Raw genomic sequence first — 19,154 nt, forward strand, 5'->3', positions numbered from 1 at the left:
TAAAAACAAAGAGCTGACACGATTATAAACTATGTCTGGACGTAACATTGCGCTGTCCACAACGCTGTACCTCTCTCGGTACACTTCCGATACGCTCCAGCCGCCTACCCTAACCCCCCCCCCCCCATGCGTAGCAGTAGGTTCGGAAGGGCTCATAACGACGGATTCGGTAAGGATTTTTCCTGCGGTAAGGTGGAGACTGCTACATTATGCTCGTAGCGATGCGTGACGTCGACATGCGTGAGACATGTGAGGGATAAATATTGCATTAAAGTTGTTTGAGGGATTATGGGTTTCAAAGGGTACTTGTTAAAGGAATTATGCCTTCCAAAATGTATCTATTTTTAAGGAGTTATGTCTTCCAAAAGATGCTTGTTTTTTCCTGCTCGCACAGGTTTCTGCTCCAAAAACGGTTTTTTAAACCCTTCTGATTCTCACACTGGAAATATCGCTTGTGATTCTTTGTTCGTGTTAACACCATGCAGACCTAGACGCTGTCACAACGGACGAGGCGCCAGGTGGTACTGACTTGACAGTTATTGCTACGTAGAGCACACTCATTGGCGAAAGATCGACGCCCCATGAATGAGCACGTTGTAACTTTCTGCACATTCCACCCTAAAATGTGTGTTCTCACTGGATGTGTCCCTCCAGTGTCGGGATTCACCGACAAATCATTTGCAGTTAAAAGCCTAACAGGTTTATTGATGCGCTCCGGATTCATTTGAAGAACTTCGCTGGCCCCTCAGTAATAATGCAAAAGTCTGTCCTCAAAATACGGGCTGTTGTTTTCCAACAGCTCATGCAACAGTTTGTGTACCACTGACGCGATTGCTGTCACGTCTTCAGTTACGTCTTATGCAAATTATGTAAGTGACAATGCTGTTGTGGGTTTGTTCCCACTGAAGTAACTTTTTATCAGCATTTTCCGTCCGTGGTAAAAAAATTAAGGTAAAAGGCGTCTCGTGTAGAACCCAGTCATCACCTGTCACACGCAGCCGTGGCCCGTCACATCCAACTATGACCAACCACTTCCAGTCTCACCCACCACACCCAACCTCGGTTAGCCACACCCGTCAGTGACCAGTCACACCCAGCCGTTTACTGCCACGGTTCACCCAATCTATCCATTGACTCGCCCATGCCTACCGTGAACCGATCACTCGCGCCGAGCGCCGCCCGGCAGGCGAGCGAGTCCAGCGCGTCTCCGCCCACCAGCGCGGTCAGCCTGGAGCGAGCTCGAACACCCACTTCCCGCAGAAGCCGACCGCGCCGTCGTCAAACATATATTCAGCATCAATTGCTCGAGGATACAAAAGCGCGGGTCTGCTGGGTTAGCGAGTCCGTCGACCGTCACGCCTGGGCCAGACACAGGGCGCGCGCCGCTGGGAGGGGCGTCCTCGCCGACACCGGGCCGGGAGGACGTCCGATCCCCGAATTTGGCACAAAACAGGTCAGCTCTCGTACAATAGCAACAGAGTGTAAGCACACCGCGTCAACCAAGCAAGCTACGAGACGTCTCCAGTAAAGCATGGTTCGACAGAAATAATCGCGCGACGGTCACTGCCGAGCCCGCCCACAGTCGCACATCATAATACATATTCCGGCACGGGCCAGTTTGTGCTATGGCAATACCCACTTAACGCAGCCGACTCCAAGCGAGTCGCCCGCCGCTGCGGCGCACTAGAAAACAACGAAGTCCACAGAGTACGAACGTCAGCCCACCAAACGCGCGGGAGCGCGTGATTGCCGGACGCCGACGCCGGTGAAGGGTACAGAGACGAGCGCTGCGCCGGCGGGCCGGCTGCTCCGAGCGCTGCGCACCTTATGGAGACGGGTGAGCCGGCGCCAGCGTCGCGCTGGCTGCCCCCTGCACCGCGGCCGGCTGGAGCGGCCGCTGACACGCTGCGGCCGGCCGCGAGGTACTTCGCGGCACACGTTGGGCTGCGTTAGTGGCAGCTCCGGGGCAGCTCAGGTAGAAATGCCGCTGGTGGGCCTCGTCACTCTCCCAAAAAACCGGCTGAGACTCGTCTGATCTCGAAAAAATAATAACCAGGTCACATGTAAAAGTACAAAAATACAGCAAATCAAGCACTCTCCGTCTGATTACGAAAATCAAACCCTGCTAATTTGTCGAGTATGCGGTGCGGGACGGCACGGTCCCTAACGCGCGCCGCTTGATTCTAATATCACCAGTGGTCAGTGTACACTCCTAAGACACACGCACGCACGCACGCACGCGCAGACGCATCAATAAAAGCCACTCGCGGGGCGCGCGTCCCGCCTCGGCCTGCTCGGACTAGATCAGCCGTGCCTCTCACTGCGCCGTCCGTCTGCGCGGGCGGCGGCACGGCCACAGCGCCGCACCCGCGCCCGCTCCGGCCCGGCCGCCGGGTCCACGGCGGCGCCGCGTCGAGCCCCGCCGCAGCGGCGCCCGTTCCGTCCGTCGGTGCCGACGCCCCGGCAGCGTGCTTCCACTCGTGCTGTCCCGCGCCGTGCGGAGGGCGCCCCGGCGCCGTGCCTTGTCGAGCTCGTCTCGCCCCACCTCAAGCTCCCACACGCTTTTCCGACGCTACGCCAGCCACGCCCTGCCCGCCCCCCCCCCCCATCGCGCGCTGATTAAACTCACTACGCCGCCTCGCACCGTACGACCGACGCGCTAGATGAAGGTGCCTATCCAGGCGACAAGCGTGGGACAGAGCAAAACGGAGACGGCGCGCGCCAGCGACATGCGCGGCTTGTGGCCGCCGCTGGTGCCGCCGGCGTCCGGCCGGGGCACACCGTTCGTCTCCTCGACCGGCTGGAAGTCGATCGTGTTGGCGAACTCGTTGTCGTCGGGTACGGCCGGGTGCAGACCCGAGCCGGAGCGGCCGTGCTCGCCGCCGCCGCCGTGCAGCTCGTACTCGCCGTCGCCCGAGCCCTCCGGCAGCTCGTAGTCTTCGTCGTCGGTCTCAGCGTCCACGTCGAACGCAGCGCCGTCCCCGGAGCCGGAGCCGGTTTCCAGCGTCGTCGGCGGCTCGGCGGCCGGCTCTGCGGACGACGGGAAGCTTAGCGGGATGGCTAAAAATACGGGATGCCTTTAACAAACCAGGGACGAAACGGCCAGCCCTGTGGACGACACAGCGCTCAGCGGGACGGCTTCAGTTTCCGGACACCTTAAACAGAGCAGGGACTACACGGCCAGCCCTGTGGACGACACAGCGCCCAGCGGGACGGCTTCAGATACAGGACACCTTAAACAGACCAGGGACGAGACAGCCAGCTCTGTCGGCAGCGGGGGCGGTACAGTGACAGGCAATCGGACAAGAATAGCCCGGCTTGCACCAGCTGGTAGCGAGCCAGCGCGGAGCGTTCGAGGGGCTCGAAGATCCCACGAGCGACAGATTGAACCCAATGAGAATGCAAACGCGATACTTCAACGTGTAGCGAATTATGGTTGATTAACGACTGAGTGTTACGCGTGGAGCTCTGTTTCACCGACGGTGCTACATTCTCAGCATAGTCGCATAACCAGACGTTCATGCGAGAAGCGATGTCTGCGAGGTCGCGGGTCCATCTCATCATCGATCCGCCCCTATTCTACACCGTTCCCAACATCCAAGAAAGCACCCACCGATACACCGAGCAGACAGCGTACGCTCGCAACGAGCGGAGCGCCGCGTTTTCCGCACGCCAACGCCCGAGGCCACGACTGAGCCGCCGCCGCTGAGGCGGCCGCCAGGGACTCACCCGGCTGCTCCCAGGTGACCGTCTGCCCGTTGTAGGCGTCCCGCAGGCGGGCCGTGGCCCGCTTCAGCGCCAGGATCGCCTCGTTCACGTCCGAGTCGGTGTACAGCGTGTCGACGGGCACCTCCGGGTTGGCGACCTGCGCCTCCATGCCGTCCTTCATCAGCGGCTGCTCGTACCTGTGCATGGGGAGCGTGTCAGCGGCGCGACAGGACGCTGTGTCAGAGGCGGGACTCTGAGGACGCCGTGTCAGAGGCGGAACTCTGAGCGTCGTATCAAACTGCGGACTCCAGACTGAGAGGCAAGACTACACGGCGTTCCACGAGGAGCAGAGCCCTGGAGCTCGTGCGTCTAAGGAATGAATGCAATGATATCCATGATCTACTTAGCGGAGGGTATGCCAAATACACCGGCTCACTGGACATGCCACGGGCAAAATCGTGACAGCAGTGATTGTTTTACTTATTGCTGCAAGTACTAGCACCGAACAACCAGGCACGAACAACTGTGCTTGGCACAGGGGTTACACAGGTGAGCTGATCCCAGCGTTTGGTTCGCTCACTGACAAAACAATGTGCTTGTAAGAAATATCGACTTACGCCCCAGATCCGCACTGATCACGCGAGCGGCATAACACACGGAAACGTCCGTCCAGCCATTTGACTGGCTGGTTCCAGACACGTGGCGCCACTACCCCCACCCCAACGAGCTGGAGCTGCGGCTGGCTACGCCCGGCGGCGACGGCACGTGACCGGCACAGGTGACGGGCGCCGAGCATGAGCGGCTGACCGGCGGCGCGCGCCCCACGCCTGATCCCGTCAGCCGACCGTCCGACACCACCGGCCGGGGCGCCGGCGCGGTAGGCCAGGCGGCGCGCGCCCCACGCCTGATCCCGTCAGCCGACCGTGCGACATCACCGGCCGGGGCGTCAGCGCGGCACGCCAGGCGGCACGCGCCTCACGCCTGACCCCGTGAGCCGACCGTGCGACATCACCGGCCGGGGCGTCAGCGCGGCACGCCAGGCGGCACGCGCCTCACGCCTGACCCCGTGAGCCGACCGTCCGACATCACCGGCCGGGGGCGTCAGCGCGGCACGCCAGGCGGCGCGCGCCCGTGAGCCGACAACAAACGGTGAAAGGAGTCGGTCCGTATGTGTGTAATGCCGAAAGGAAAACTGGTGAAGTCGGACGCCCTTGACAGCGCCAACAGTTCTCATCAATCCGTAGAAAAGTCTGCCTTTATGAGAATGTGACAGGCGGGGATCCAGTGAGTCAGAATTAGCGTCCCAATACGCAAGTAATCCACATGATAAATGTCTGTGAATCCGGTTAAAATCATCGCTTATATCGAGCGCGACGATGACTTCGCGACAATTATTGTTGATTGGGTTACTGACTGGGTTAAAAATAGCCCCTAACCGTAAAACCCTACGTTTTTAAGCGCGTCGCTGCTATGATTATTTTCCGGCCATAACAGGAAAAAGGGAACATGCGGCTTTTGCAATTGTGACCACATTATTACCAACACAGCCCCAATATTTTGGAGGGATATTGGTCACAATCCCGATAACTATACGCATGCGTAACTTTCATGATACAATTTATTTAGGCGTGGGCCAGAGCTTCGCCCCTTGATCCGCTCCTGAAAAGGTGACACTGTCCACCTTGAGTCGATTACTGGCGAGCCTTTGGGTTGTGGTCTTGACACCCGTAAGCGGGTTATATCGGGCACGTTCACCCTATACCGCACATGCCGTCATTCACTGCCGTCCCGGCCCGTGGGTCGCCGCGCGCTCTTACGACCATCGCGTTTAATCGCGAACGCTCATGGTTCTCGGGTGTTGCATGCGCGCGGCGTTGGGACGTCCGAGTGAGCTGGTCACTGTCGTTGCATTCAATTACAAGGAGCAATCAATAAGCCATTTTTCACTGTTCAACCAATATTTTTGTTTTGAGACCCACCTAAGGGCGGCAAAATAACCCGGCTAAAGAACAACAAAGCGTGTCATGTTTTGTTTTCACGAATGACGGACATACTCGTCAGACGGCACCAGGGAAAACTTTCACCACGGCGTTTTGTTTTGTGCCAATCTCGCAGTGTTTCGCCTTGCTATGTAGACAGGGCTTCTATACACGTCACACGGTGAGTCGCGTTGTCAGAGCTCATGTCCGCCTTCTGGAGCCGCCCTGTTCGCTCCTTTCCCACCGAACATTTAGCATGGCCTCGACGATACCAGCAAGCCGGGAGCCGCGTGCACCCGTGTCCGATCCTATCGCAGGTGCCGATGCGCCTCGCCGCGGCCGGCCGCCAGCCGAGCCGGCAGTGGGGCCATGGGCGCGACGGGTGCCGCCGCCGCCTGCGGCCCGTCCGTCCGCGCCGCCGACACCCACCACCAGCAGCCTGCTGCTCAATCAACAAGCGGCCTGCCGCGCCGCGTCCGGTGCCGGCCGGCGCGGCGCTGTCAGCCCGGGGAGACGGCGCAGCGCGCGCGATCCGCCGAGGCGACGGGCCGCGCCGGGCCGGGCCGGGCCGGAGCCGGCCGTCCCACCTGCTCTTGGCGGTGCCGTTCCAGCAGTTCATGATGCGCGCCGGCGGTGCCGCCATGTCGCGGTCCGTGCACAGCTGGCTGGGCAGGTCGTACCAGAACGTCTTCAGCGGCCGCACCTGAAGCGCACCGGTCACGCTCAGCGACCGACGTAAGCCACCGCACGTGGTCAGCAGCGGGACGGGAGGCGCCAGCACAGCACAGGTCACGTGGCGCGGTCAGCAACGGAAGGAGACGAGTCAGGCAACGTGGTCAGTACCGGCAGGTCACGTGCCATCGTCAGTACCGGGAGGACATGAATCACGTGACACGTTAGTCATGTGACCCACTGCAACGCATCGTTTGATAAATGTGTCGCCGGGAGACATTCCTGCCGGTCTCATCCCGTCTAGATACATCGGTCCCAGGAAATTCATACCACAAGAGATGTGAGAAGTCTTGAGACACAACCACAGGCGTTGTTTTGAAGAGTTCGGTTGGTCAAAAATGCATCATGTGAGATGACCTGGTCTATCTTCAGGGCAGAGGCAGTGCACAGCAAGGGCCTTCCCACTATAGCGTACGATGGCCGTCAATACTCTTGATGGCCACTCACTTATCCCCTCCATGCCCGCGTATCACGCGCGCGTTCGGTTAGAGCACCGTCCGCCCGCCAGCGCGAGGCCACGGTCACAGTGCGTGAGTGAGCGAGGGGTGGGGAGGGGACACCTACCTTGCTGCGGATCTGGCCGAGAACGCGCAACAACGGCGACGGCTGCTCGACCTCATGATCCGAATAGCTCTGCAGCTGCACCCTCTGGAAAGTCGGTCGTGTCGTAGGAGGGCGCGTCGCCGCCGGCCTGCCGCCGGCGCCGGAACTTGGGGTCGCCGCAGCCCTCGAAAATCTGCCGCCAGGCGTCAGCAGCGTCAGCCGCCAGCGGGACAGGGGCACGCACCGGCACCGCTGGATACCACAGCCACATACCTGACGCCAGCACCGGCGCCGGCCAGTGCCGGTACAGACGGCGCCATGCTGAGATGGCGCTGGCACCGCGCCGGTCAGTACCGGTACAGACGGCGCCACGCTGAGCTGGCGCTGGCACCGCGCCGGTCAGTACCGGTACAGAGGGCGCCACGCTGGGCTGGCGCTGGCACCGCGCCGGCCAGTACCGGTATGGAGGGCGCCACGCCGAGCTGGCGCTGGCACCGGCCAGTACCGGTACAGAGGGCGCCACGCTGAGCTGGCGCCGGCGCCGCGCCCGCTCCCACTGCGCTCAGCACAGACCAATAGCTTTTGGTGCCGGCAAAATCCTAACTTACGTCACCGGCTCAGACACTGCTACAGCGCCCTCTGCATCGATCTGGCGCTGGCTATGACGCTGTGGTGCCAGGCCCCAACCCGCCAAACACCCCACCCAAAGCTCTTGCCTGCGCTGAAAAATCCGACCGCACCAGCACAAAAACCCAGAGCTCGTCTTCGGGCACAGCTGGTGGCTACTCTCTCTCTGAGCGGCTGACGGCGCGGCTCACAACGCTCCCAGCCTCCGCGGCACCAGCGGGAACAGATGATCACTTGACAGGGGAGCAGCATTTCAGACAAAGTGAATCATGAGCGGCATGAATGAACCCCAGCCGCACACCAGACGGCGAGCCGACAGACGATTTCAACGCTCTGAAGACAAACCTTGCGCGACACGTCGTATCCGTTGTCCTGGAAAGTTCATGATGGCGTACGAGATTCTTGACGTTGATTGGACTAACGACCGACTCGATGTTGAACGGTTCCCTCAAGACGCGCCACAAGGTTCGTGATGCCATCTGCCGACAGAATGACGCACTTAGTTTCCAAAACGGTGGGGCGTGGGTGGCTACATGACTGACAGCAGCGCATCCACCGTGGAAATTGCCACAATTTTAACTGCCTGGTTAGATTGACGTGGCAACCGTAAACTGCACATATCGCGAACACGACAGATCACTCGTAAAACCAGAAGACTTCCTCCATCCGGATTCTCAAGAGACACAGGATGACACATTTGCGCCAGAGTTCAGCGAGCGAGTCATGCCATGGGTCAAAACTGACTCGCCTGCCCACAAGGCGCCGGATCTCGGCGACAAACTGTGCGTCCATCGGATTGTAGTCTTCCGACGTTTCCGATAACGGGTATCGTTAAGTCAAGAGAATCGTCTTGTAACTAGCTGGATAAGCTGAACGCCCCATGAACAGTACTCAGTGATCAGATCACATCATCAGCCTCGAGCCTGGACGTAGCTCCGCTTGTTGTTGTTAATAGGTGTTTTAGGGCGCGCCGACTGCGGTGGTCATTAGGCGCCCATAACGTAGCTCCGCAGAGCACGCCATATCCTGCCGCCTCATATACAAACCGGTCTCCTGCCTCTCAGCACTTAAGGGTTGGAAGAAAAACGCAGGCGTTTTTGAGGCGTCTCCATCAATTTTGATCAATACTCACCCAAGACATATGTAAATTGGCTTACTGCTGGCGATAACAAGCTGGTGATAATGACGACTGTAACTTGGGGGCGCACCGACACCGGAGGCCATTTGACGCCCCATTAAAACAATCAGAATAAGAAAATCACTTATCGTAATCATCAATGCAAATTAGTTCATTTTGTTTCCTAAAAATGCATGACCATGTGGTAGTCCAGCTTCTTTTCAGACGTCAGCATTATGTTAGCGCAGACACCCTGTGTCAGCGAACCATCCTGCTGCGTGACTCATAGCAGACAGACGTCGCTGACAGTTTCCATTTATACCGGTTTTAGAGGGCTTTTCGGCGCATTTGCTTCGATTTGAGCATTTTGAGCACGACACCAAAACAATCATCTTGTCACATCATCTCTGTAACAATCTCCTGCCGTATCCGCTTTTGCTTTGCTACGTCAGACAAGGCATCTTGCTGATAGCGGTGTGGTGTGAACACGCATTATGCGTTTTGATAACCAAGACCGCTTATTTTGATAATCAAGACCGCTCAATTCAAAATGTTTGAATAGCGTATTACCCAGCAGCTTCCCTGTCTTCATGAAATTTGCGTCGTGCGGTCACTGGGCATTTGACACATGGTGACGCAACTGATCATTGAAGTATGCGGCGGGGCAATGCATGCCGAGGTCAGGCCGTCTGGGTGGTAAATAACGTAACGATGCGTGCCGGTAGCCATCAGCAGCGCCCATATAACTTTTAACAGGGGGCTTCCTCGCGAGTAGTATGCCAGCAAATTTGCCAGCGACTAAATGCCGACATCAAAGCACGGTGCGCATTCCATGTCGCCCAGCAGGTACTTAAGCGAACACTCAAAGGAGTCTCACGCCCACTCAGCCTGAGTCAGACGACTAACGATAAAATCATTGCGCGGACATCTGTCGGGGCCTGCGCCCCTTCACGGAAGACACAAACCGGACACGGCACCGTGGCGGCGCCCATTACCGGCCGAGTGGCCGTCCAAATCGACGCCTGTTGTTTGGCCACTGGCCGCCTTCGACTATGGTTCCGGTCATATGTTCGGGCGCCAGTCTGTCGCGGCCTGACACGGGACGGCGCGGACCCGTGAGTCAGCCGATGACGCACGCCGCCCTGCAGTCGGGCTGACCGGGGCACGCCGCCACGCCGCGCCGCCCTCTTCTGAGCCAGACTCGCGCCGTCCCCAACGCCGTCAGTCGCCCCCGCACAGACTGGCACCCCGCCCGACCGGACCCAAATTGAGCAATTACGGCGCACTGGCCAGCGGCGGCGGCGGCGGCGGCGGCCGTGCGCCGCCAGAGGGCGCCGGTCGCGCCGCGCCCCCGCAATGAATAGAGCCTCCGCAAACAGGCCGCCAGCCGGGCGGGCCGGCCGGCCGGCCGGCAAAACAGGGTCCACGCCAGCGCGCCGGGGCAGGGGCGGCAGCGGCGGACTGTGATTACCGCCCGTATAAACAGGGGCGCCGCGTCCTCGCCCGATGTCAACTGTTATCTGGGGCCGACGCGGCGGCGGCGTTTTTGCCGCAGCAGGCGGTGACGGCCAGGAGGCGCGCGCGCCTCACGCGCCCAGCCGCTCTGCGGCGGCGGCTGGCCGACCGGCGCCCGCCAGCCTGCTGGCGCGGCCTCACCGGAGCTGGGACCAGCCGCCGCCGCCGGCTCCGAAGGCCAGAGACAGCGGCGAGGTCGGCTGCTCGTCAGGCGGCGGTGGCGGCGCGAGCGAGACGCGGCTCCAACGGCAGCGCGTGCGGCAGACGCCGCCGCTCGACGCGTCCGGGTGCGGCGCTACGGCATGTGACCCCCAACATGATGCCTCCAACGGGAGATCACAAACAAGAGCAATTTCATTCGACCAACAAACACAATTCAATCAGTTCGACTAAAAGGGGCGCGCAGACGCAGTTTGGGGCGCCCGATCTGACCCCGCTTGGTTACGGAGGGCTTCTCTTATCACCCATGTCACGCTCCTCTGTTCCCTGCACTAGCTACAGCAGTGGACGCTGGACCCGATGGCCGCTGCCGGCCGCTCACCGATAAACTCGTGCCACTGGTCGTTGAGCCGGCTGTGGTGCGCCAGGCAGCCCTTGATGACGTTGAGGCAGAGGCCATGGCACGCCTTCACCCGCGGCATGCCGTTGCAGGTGCCGCACTGGCTCATCTTCATCAGGGCGCTGCCGCAGAACGGCGTCACGTTCACCTGCCGAGGGATGGCCCGTGAAGTCAGAGAGGTGGTGGCGCCTGACGGCCACGGGACGGCCCGCCGCTGGCAGCCACAGACCACTGCTGTGCGCCTGGTAGTCGAGCTCAGTCCGGCAGTCGAGCTCGGCCCGGTAGTCAAGTCAGTCCGGCAGTCGAGCTCGGCCCCGTAGTCGAGCTCGGCCGCCGGTCGAGCTCAGCCCAGCGGTCGAGCTCGGCGGTAACAGTCGACCCTCAGCCAGGCAGTCGAACTCGGCCCGAGCTCGGCCGCGCTGGCCGGGCCAGGGCGCGCTGCGGTGCCGCGGTCGGAGAGAGCCGCCGGCCGTGCGGGTCAGCGCCAGAGATGCCGGCCCCGGCCCGGCACTAAACCCCACCGGTGATCGGGCGCCCGGCCGCGCCGGCCGACACGCATACCAATGGGCCGGGCGGTCCGCAGGCCCCGCAGACCCGGGCGCCGGCGGTGGCGCGACACATACCGAGCGGCCGCTAAAGCCCGGGCCGCTCGCCACCGCCGGCCGTGCTGGAGGTGCCGATTGGATTCCAGATTTTTGGAATTCCAATTTTTGGGGGGAATTCCAAAGCCTATGACACACGTTACTTATCACGATAATTTCCTTTCTTTTCATTCGATTCGAGTGAGGAATGCAGTGGCGCGAGTAGGGTAGGAATATTGATTTTAGATAGGAGTTAACTTGCATTCTTAAAAAAACTTGCACATTTTTGAAAAACGTGCTTCTTGGACACTTTGGCCGGCCAGATGGACCATCCTTGTTCTTTGCATTGACCTAACCGGGCCGAACAACACCATCAGGTCTCGGAACACGGTCTCCACTTCACTGCCTGCTCCGGCACACCATCTCTGTCCATCCCGCCCTAGCGCTGTGTTTGTTGGCCTGTCACTGTTACTCTCGTATGTTATCCGCCTCTCGCAAGGTGTCAGACACCACGCCCTGCTCTTCCATTCTGCCTGAGGCGCCTGCCCCTGTCTCGCCCAGCCGTCTGTTTGTCGTCGCCTCTGCCACTGCCATCCCCGGCGCGCTGTCGAGGCCCCGCCTTCGCCTCAGCCGCCCTGGCTACTCCTGCCGTCCTCGCTCCGCCCCTGTCAGACGCCTGTCACTCTGCCGTCACTCTGTGCCCGTCTCTGCACCTGGCGTCACGTCACAACTCTATCACACCGAGCATACGCGCCCGGTTCCACTCAGTGACCATAAGCGACGCAGCACGAGGACACTGGCTGTCACATCTGACTAAAACCACTCCGCTGACAGTTCATGGTCGTCAAACTGTAATACGTCGGAACAACGGGCCAGCTGACGAGCAATAACAGCGGTCTCGCCGACACAGCACGACAGCACCACGCCAAACCGGACCTTTGGCCCCGACTGTAACTCAAACACCAGTCAGCCCGTGCCGGCCGCTCGTGGGCAGCTAGCAGCCCGCACAATACCAACTCACTGGAGCCGCACAAAGGGCGGTGGCCGCAGGACCTACGCTCACGCCCACAGGCCGGCGCGTGACCGGAAACAGGACGGCGCGGGGCGGAGCGGGCGGCCCCCGCTCAGCGCCCCGCCGGCCTCTCAGTGGGCGCGGCCGGTCGCGGGCGACCGCGCCCCACACCTGACCACTGATCCGGCGGTCAAGCGCGGCGCCCCAGCCGGCGAGGAGCCGGGACGGGCGGAGGACCCGGAACAGGCAGAGGACCCGACAAGCAGAGGAGCCAGGACAGACGGAGGAGCCGGGACAGGCGGAGGACCGGGGCAGGCGGAGGAGCCGGGTCGGGCGGAGGACCCGCGAAAGGCGGAGGAGCCGGGGCAGGAGGAGGACCCGGGACCGGGCGGAGTCCGGACAAGCGGAGGACCCGGGTAGGCAGAGGGACCCGGACAGGCGGAGGAACCGGGACAGGCGGGGTCCGTTGCAGGCCGAGGACCCGAAACATGCGGAGGAGCTGCGACAGGCGGAGGACCCGGAACAGGCAGAGGACCCGGGACAAGCAGAGGAGCCAGGACAGACGGAGGAGCCGGAGCAGGGCGGAGTCTGGACAGGCGGGGGACCCGGGACGGAAAGGGGTCCAGATAGGCAGAGCAACGGCCCTCAGTAGTGTAATGCCACGATTCCGGGCAATGAGGACGAGCACAACCCCGGAACGACATGGAACCGCACACAGGCGCTCGGGCCCTGCCGAAGGGTCGGGATCTCCACAACGTTGCAGCATTGCTATCGTTTTCCGTACGTTTCGAATCACAACAGTTCCACTTCCTGTAGGGCACGCAGACTAAGACCCTGTGTCCTAACACGACGGGCGTACTCTGCGCTGTGCAGGTACCGGTGAAAAGTGCGCGCACTCCGTTCATCCACACAACAGCTGGTGACCGGTTAGAAGGCACCAGCGCGGTTGGATAGCCCTTTCGTGTCTTCTGGGGCGTCACGATGATCTGCTCGTTTTTGCTCCACATTAAATTGGTATCTGACACTTCGATGTGCTACTTTTTACACGCTATCATACGGCGGGTACTGATTTCATCATTTACCACTTTAGTACATCCACTTCTTTACACGTCCCGAGCTGGCCACTTACCACGAAGTCATTAAGCACACGGACTGTTTTCCAGCTCCCCATTTTGCGGTTCACATACCGCAGACAACAAAAAGACCGCATCATTACCACGGCATGCCTCCAGTCGGGACATCACTTAGCCCCGGCGACCGTGTGTCATCAAAGGGTGCAGATCTGGCACCCATCTCGGCCGGGGCGGTATGCGGACCAGCAACAAGTCGCCATCACGCCGGCCACGGCCTAGCGTCACACCATCTGGCCGGGCCGAACTCCAGGTACACTCCGGCCGGCGCCGCCGGCCAGCAGCTCCTCACAGCCGTTAGACGGGTTCAGCCACTCCCCACAGCCGGGAGACAGGGCCAGCCGCTCCCCACAGTCGTGAAACAGGGCCGGCCTCTCCTCACAGGCCAGCCGCTCCCCACAGTCGTGAAACAAGGCCAGCCGCTCCCCACAGCCAGTAGACAGGTTCAGCCGCTCCCCACAGCCGGGACAGGGCCAGCAGCTCCTCACAGCCGGTAGACAGGTTCAGCCGTTCCCCACAGCCGTGAGACGGGGCCAGCCGCTCTCCACAGCCGTGAGACAGGGCCAGCCGCTCCTCACAGCCGTGAAACAAGGCCAGCCGCTCCCTACAGCCGAACACAGCCCTCTCTACCCAGCCCCCCCCCCCCCCACAGCCATGACACATGGCTAGCCATCCCTCCCCCCGCAGTGGTGAGAGGGCCGGCCTCACAGCTGTGGCCGGGTCGGACAGGGTCAGCCGCCCCCTGCTCGGCTGCCCCGGTCTGCCATCAGTCAGCCACCCGTGCTCAGTCCGTCCCCGCCCACGCCGCCAATACAAATACACTCCCGCAAAAACAAGGAATGTCAGATCATGAATGTCTACGAGCGGCGTCTGCAAAAACGTCTAATTAATAGTCATTAATGGTGTGTCGGCCGGATGGGGGCAGCGGCCATGTGTGCCGGAGCCGGACAGAGCTCGCCGCGCGGCTGGCGGACGGCGCCAGCCCGTCACAGGAATGCGGTGCAGCAGAGGAGGAGTTCTCGGTCACACGGCCGGCCGGGCAACAGCCCCGGGGCGTGTCCAAGGCGGCGTCATGCCGCACCGTCTCTCGCAGCTGACGTCATGCCGCACCATCTCTCGGAGGTGACGTCATGCCGGACCGTCTCCCACAGCTGACGTCATGCCGGACCATCTCTCGGAGGTGACGTCATGCCGGACCATCTCTCGGAGCTGACATCATGCCAGACCATCTCGCTTTGCTGATGTCATACCGGACCATCTCTCGGAGGTGACGTCGTGCAGGACCATCTCTCGGAGCTGACAACATGCCGGACCATCTCTCTTTGCTGATGTCATGCCGGACCATCTCTCTTTGCTGACGTCATGCCGGACCATCTCTCGGAGGTGACGTCATGCCGGACCATCTCTCGGAGCTGACATCATGCCAGACCATCTCTCTTTCCTGACGTCATGCCGAACCATCTGTTGGAGCTGACGTCATGCCCCACCACCATTCAGAGGTGACACCGTCCACAGTATTGCGTTTCTCGGATATCAAGAGGCGGCAGATCTTCCCGGCGCGCGGCAGGTCAGCTCTTCTCACCCCGCACACACATAGGATTATCAACTATTTTCACGCCCCGCTGGGCACTGGACACCTGTTTTGACGCAAAATAACCACTTACGTCAGAGTGCCCTAAAACCACAATCATCATCATCATCATCAAGCCAAGCGGCGGACATCCGGGAGGAAGGCGACGACGGCGGGCGAAGACAACACGCCGCCGCCATGATACCGGCCGTCCGCGGGCGGCAGCGCAGCACCGGCGGTCACCGGCGGCCACCGCCAGGTGACGAGAGGAACAGAGGCGGCGAGCGGCGAGCAGCCAGAGTCCTCAGAAGGCCTCTCCTGTCCGCTTGTATCGAGCGTCGACGGTCGGCACACCGGCCGTGCGGCGGCACAAGGCGGCGCTCCCATTGATTTCCCGGCGGCGTCGGCAGCCATTCGTCAGCGGTCAACATCGCGCAGGGTCGCCGACTGTCGCCGCCGGCGGGTCGAGACTGGGGCGCGACCCGGGGCACCGGCCGGCCGGCGCGCAGGACCACTCACCGCGCCGCAGCTGACACAGACACAGCGCGCATGGGCACCCCACAACTGACACAGACACCAGGCACCGGGCAACCTCCAGCTGACACAGACACCCCACGTACAGGCACCCCACAGCTGACACACACACACACACCCAGCAGCGAGGGAGCATGGCTGACAGGGTCCCTGCTCTTGGACATCAACGGCAAGCACGCAAACGACAAGCAGGGGCGGCACGAACACCATGAAGCGAAACAGGCCCCTTCCACCTACCGTCTTCAGCCGCTTAACCACATCGTGGCCGGTGTTGAGGCTCTGCACCAGCGTGCGCGTGGCCACGAAGGAGCGCTTCAGCTGCTGCGTCAGCTTCGCCGGGACGTCGCGGAACGGCTTCAGGCCCTCCATGTGAGTGGCCACGCACTGCAGGTACCTGCGGAGGGACGACGGCGTCAGTCGGAGCGCGCGCCGGACACCTGCTTCGACAGCACTCTCAACTCCCGCCTTTCAACCTCCGGCATACATTCCGTCCTCTGCGGCATCAGAAGCCGTTTTAGGTCCCGTAACCGCCTGAGGCTATGTACACTCCCCTGACCGCGTTCCCACCGAGCTGCCGAATTCGTTGGAAGAATTCGAGCACCGCCAAGCTCCAAACGGCCTTGACCGTCATTTACTAAACTCTGGATCTATGTTTTATGGGGACAGGAGCCAGGAACAACATCGGGTAGCCGCTTCTTTGTTTTCCGTGTGTGTGTGATTGGGGCTTTACGACGCACTCAGCTGCTGATGCTATGTGGTGTCGCCTGCCTCTCACCCCGGCAGGAAGGGCGGGCCACCGCGGAGAATCGAACCCCGTACCTCTGGTTTCCCAGACGCGCAGTGGTTAACGCAGACGTGTTAACCACTACACTACCGGCACCCCCTTCTTTGTGTTCCCCTTGCTTATGGTGACTTCCGACAATTTTCGAAACCATTCCGGTACGTGTTCAGATCCTCTTCACTGGTTGGTGGCTGTGCTGCCCGCATTAGAGTTTGGGAAAGGTTCTGGGAGTCATTGCCGCTTTTCTCGCGTACTTGTGTGCTTTTCTGGACGCATTTAATTAAGCGCCCTGGGCTGGATTTTGTCAACTACCCAGGCTTCCACAGCATCGCACCTATGAAACGGTCTTCCTGGATACCAGTCCACACCAGGGACCCATAACCTATGTCGTGACTCTCACCATCCTTTAAGCAACTCACACATATTCCCAGCCCAGCTGGCCGCCCTCGTGACACCACCAAACACCCCAGAGGAGCACGTGATGTGTTTTCGGACTGTTCATCAGGCCTCTCCCATCCCAGACCGCCGTAACGAGTGCGTCTCGTCCGGGGCCCTGCAACGGCATCGCCCTCACCCGCGGACTCCAAGACAGCGCGCGAATCTGCCACAGCAAGTGTGACGGTGGCCTGTTGAAATACAACGATGCTATTCATTAGGGCAACCGATGTGCCGAAGCCTCACGCCTGTGGTGCTTGGAAGGACTGGGTGGCAACCCGAACGGGCGTTCGTCCCACATACAAAACACCCACTTATCATCGTTTCAGTCTACCAAGGACAAAGCGATGAAGTTAATGAACCGCTCGCCTCCAGTGCACCGCTTAGCTACGGGCGCACTACTTTTGAGGGGCGGCGCATAATGCCGTGTACCCCGAGATACAGTGACTGTGCGACTCCAGTACGTCGTCCCCAAGCCAGCGTCATCCGCCCATATTAAGGAACGAATACACGCACCATGGATGCACTGGTGCCTGGTGAGCCGACATTCAGTGGGGCGCCTGGTTTTTTAGACAACTTATTGCTGCAGGGACATGTTGTGCCCTCATCTAATTCTGGGACAACGAACCCCACAACAAAGAAAATGCATTGGCCTCCGTATCTTTCGCCTATAATAGCGTTACTGGCATCATGCTAGAATCACCAGTTCGATCTGCTCAGTTAACTCACAGTATACGGTACATGTGGGGCATGTTCAGACAATTAAAAACTGCTAGTGGCATTAACCAACTCTTAAAGAAAAAGCATCGAGGATCATACCCAAGGAAGTTGCTTGTTGAATGCACGGGTCAAATATATCTCAACGCAGCCACAAGCACACCAACACAAGCCACACCAACAACTCGACAGGACAACGGATCTACATCGAGTGCGCACGACTATTTAACCGTTTACAGTCCGACTGACGTCAGTTTCAACAGCCCTTCAACACGCATCCGTTTTCAACAGACGCCGACTGCCCGTCCCGGCTGTACGTACAGAGGCACGGCAATCAGGGGCTCTTTGCCTCCCGCACGGATTACTGCGAACATTTTAATCGCATGCCTTTTCCACAACAATTTCCGTCATCACGAAACCAACCAATTTTTAGAATAAAAACCCTCTGACACGCATGCAAAGGAATGTCTGCTCCCCGTCCGATCGGATGTTTAATCTTGTAATGGATCAGAACACATCTTAGATGCGGTGCATAATCTAATTAGGACACGCTCTATCTAATGGTTTTTTCGCTTGCATTTCATGCTTTTCGTGACGCGTCAATCTCGTTTAATACAACGAAGAGACGGTGCCCCACCATCTGGGCTGGGCGCGGCTCCGTTGGCGGGGGTCACCACCCCGAACATGGTCTGGTGTTCATTCCCGGCAGCTGGATGGAATATGAAATGTCTGCTGTCAGTGTTTGTGTCATGTCAAATGTCATGTTCCGTGGTTCGCTGGCTGTTCCAAGAGCTTTCAAAAGATGAACAGCGAGCACGGGAAAAGGCCATCTCCCAGAGTTAGGTTTCCCATGCCCAGACAACTGGTATTCGTGGAGAGCTACAGGATACATCAAGACAGCGGGATCGCACTCGATTGTGTCGACAAAGTCCATGGATTGGAAATGCGAGACATGAGATGGTCACGGGTCAGACAATTACACGCCGCTCACGTTAACAACGTTATCGCCCATTCTCTTCTAACACCCAAAAACACTAAAACACAAGACACAGCCAGCCATGACCGGGGAACCGGGCCCAGACCAGTGTCGATGACCCGGGGCGGCCGTGCACTGGCCCGGCCGGTGCGGCACACGAGCGCGCCGCCCGAGCGGTCCGCACTGCACCCGTCGCCTCCCGCCTCGGGCCGCCGACCGCAGACCGGCGCGCCCACCCGGTCCGAGGCCCGGCCAGCGTCGCCGGGTAATTTGTGGACGCGCATCACTCGATTACGGACGCAGTTAATTCAGGCCAGTAAAATCCGGGACCCCGTATAAAGACGGCGGGCCCGATACCGGTGCCGGTGGCGGTGGCGGTGGCGGTGGCGGTGGCGGTGGCGGTGGCGGTGGCGGTGGCGGTGGCAGTGACGGTGGCGGTGGCGGGTGGAAGGCACCGGGTGGATCGGCAGTGGCGGCGTGGCGGTGGCGGGTGGAAGGCAACCGGTGATCGGCAGTGGTGGCGGGTGGCGGTGGCGGTGGCGGGTGGGAAGGCCACCGGGTGATCGGCAGTGGCCGGCGGTGGCGGTGGCGGTGGCGGTGGCGGTGGCAGTGGCGGTAAGCGGTGGCGGGTGGAAGGC

The 19,154-nt window shown here is 60.4% G+C and overlaps 1 protein-coding gene across 1 annotated transcript in view; it reads right to left on the reverse strand.

Moving 5' to 3' along the window:
- Nucleotides 1-6,276: 6,276 nt before the first annotated feature.
- The window catches only part of LOC119096535 (glypican-6), a 37,911-nt gene continuing 25,033 nt past the window's right edge, over nt 6,277-19,154 (reverse strand). The window contains exons 4-9 of the mRNA XM_037219444.1: nt 15,845-16,001; nt 10,763-10,928; nt 8,049-8,068; nt 7,935-7,961; nt 6,984-7,155; nt 6,277-6,390 (exon numbers count right to left, since the gene is read on the reverse strand). Coding sequence (XP_037075339.1) covers nt 7,036-7,155; nt 7,935-7,961; nt 8,049-8,068; nt 10,763-10,928; nt 15,845-16,001 — 490 coding nt within the window. The 3' untranslated portion in view covers nt 6,277-6,390; nt 6,984-7,035. The remainder of the gene's footprint in view (nt 6,391-6,983; nt 7,156-7,934; nt 7,962-8,048; nt 8,069-10,762; nt 10,929-15,844; nt 16,002-19,154) is intronic.

Source organism: Pollicipes pollicipes, unplaced genomic scaffold (assembly GCF_011947565.3).
Source record: "Pollicipes pollicipes isolate AB1234 unplaced genomic scaffold, Ppol_2.1 Scaffold_4295;HRSCAF=5057_pilon_pilon_pilon, whole genome shotgun sequence".
NCBI classification, from domain to species: Eukaryota; Metazoa; Arthropoda; class Thecostraca; order Pollicipedomorpha; family Pollicipedidae; genus Pollicipes; species Pollicipes pollicipes.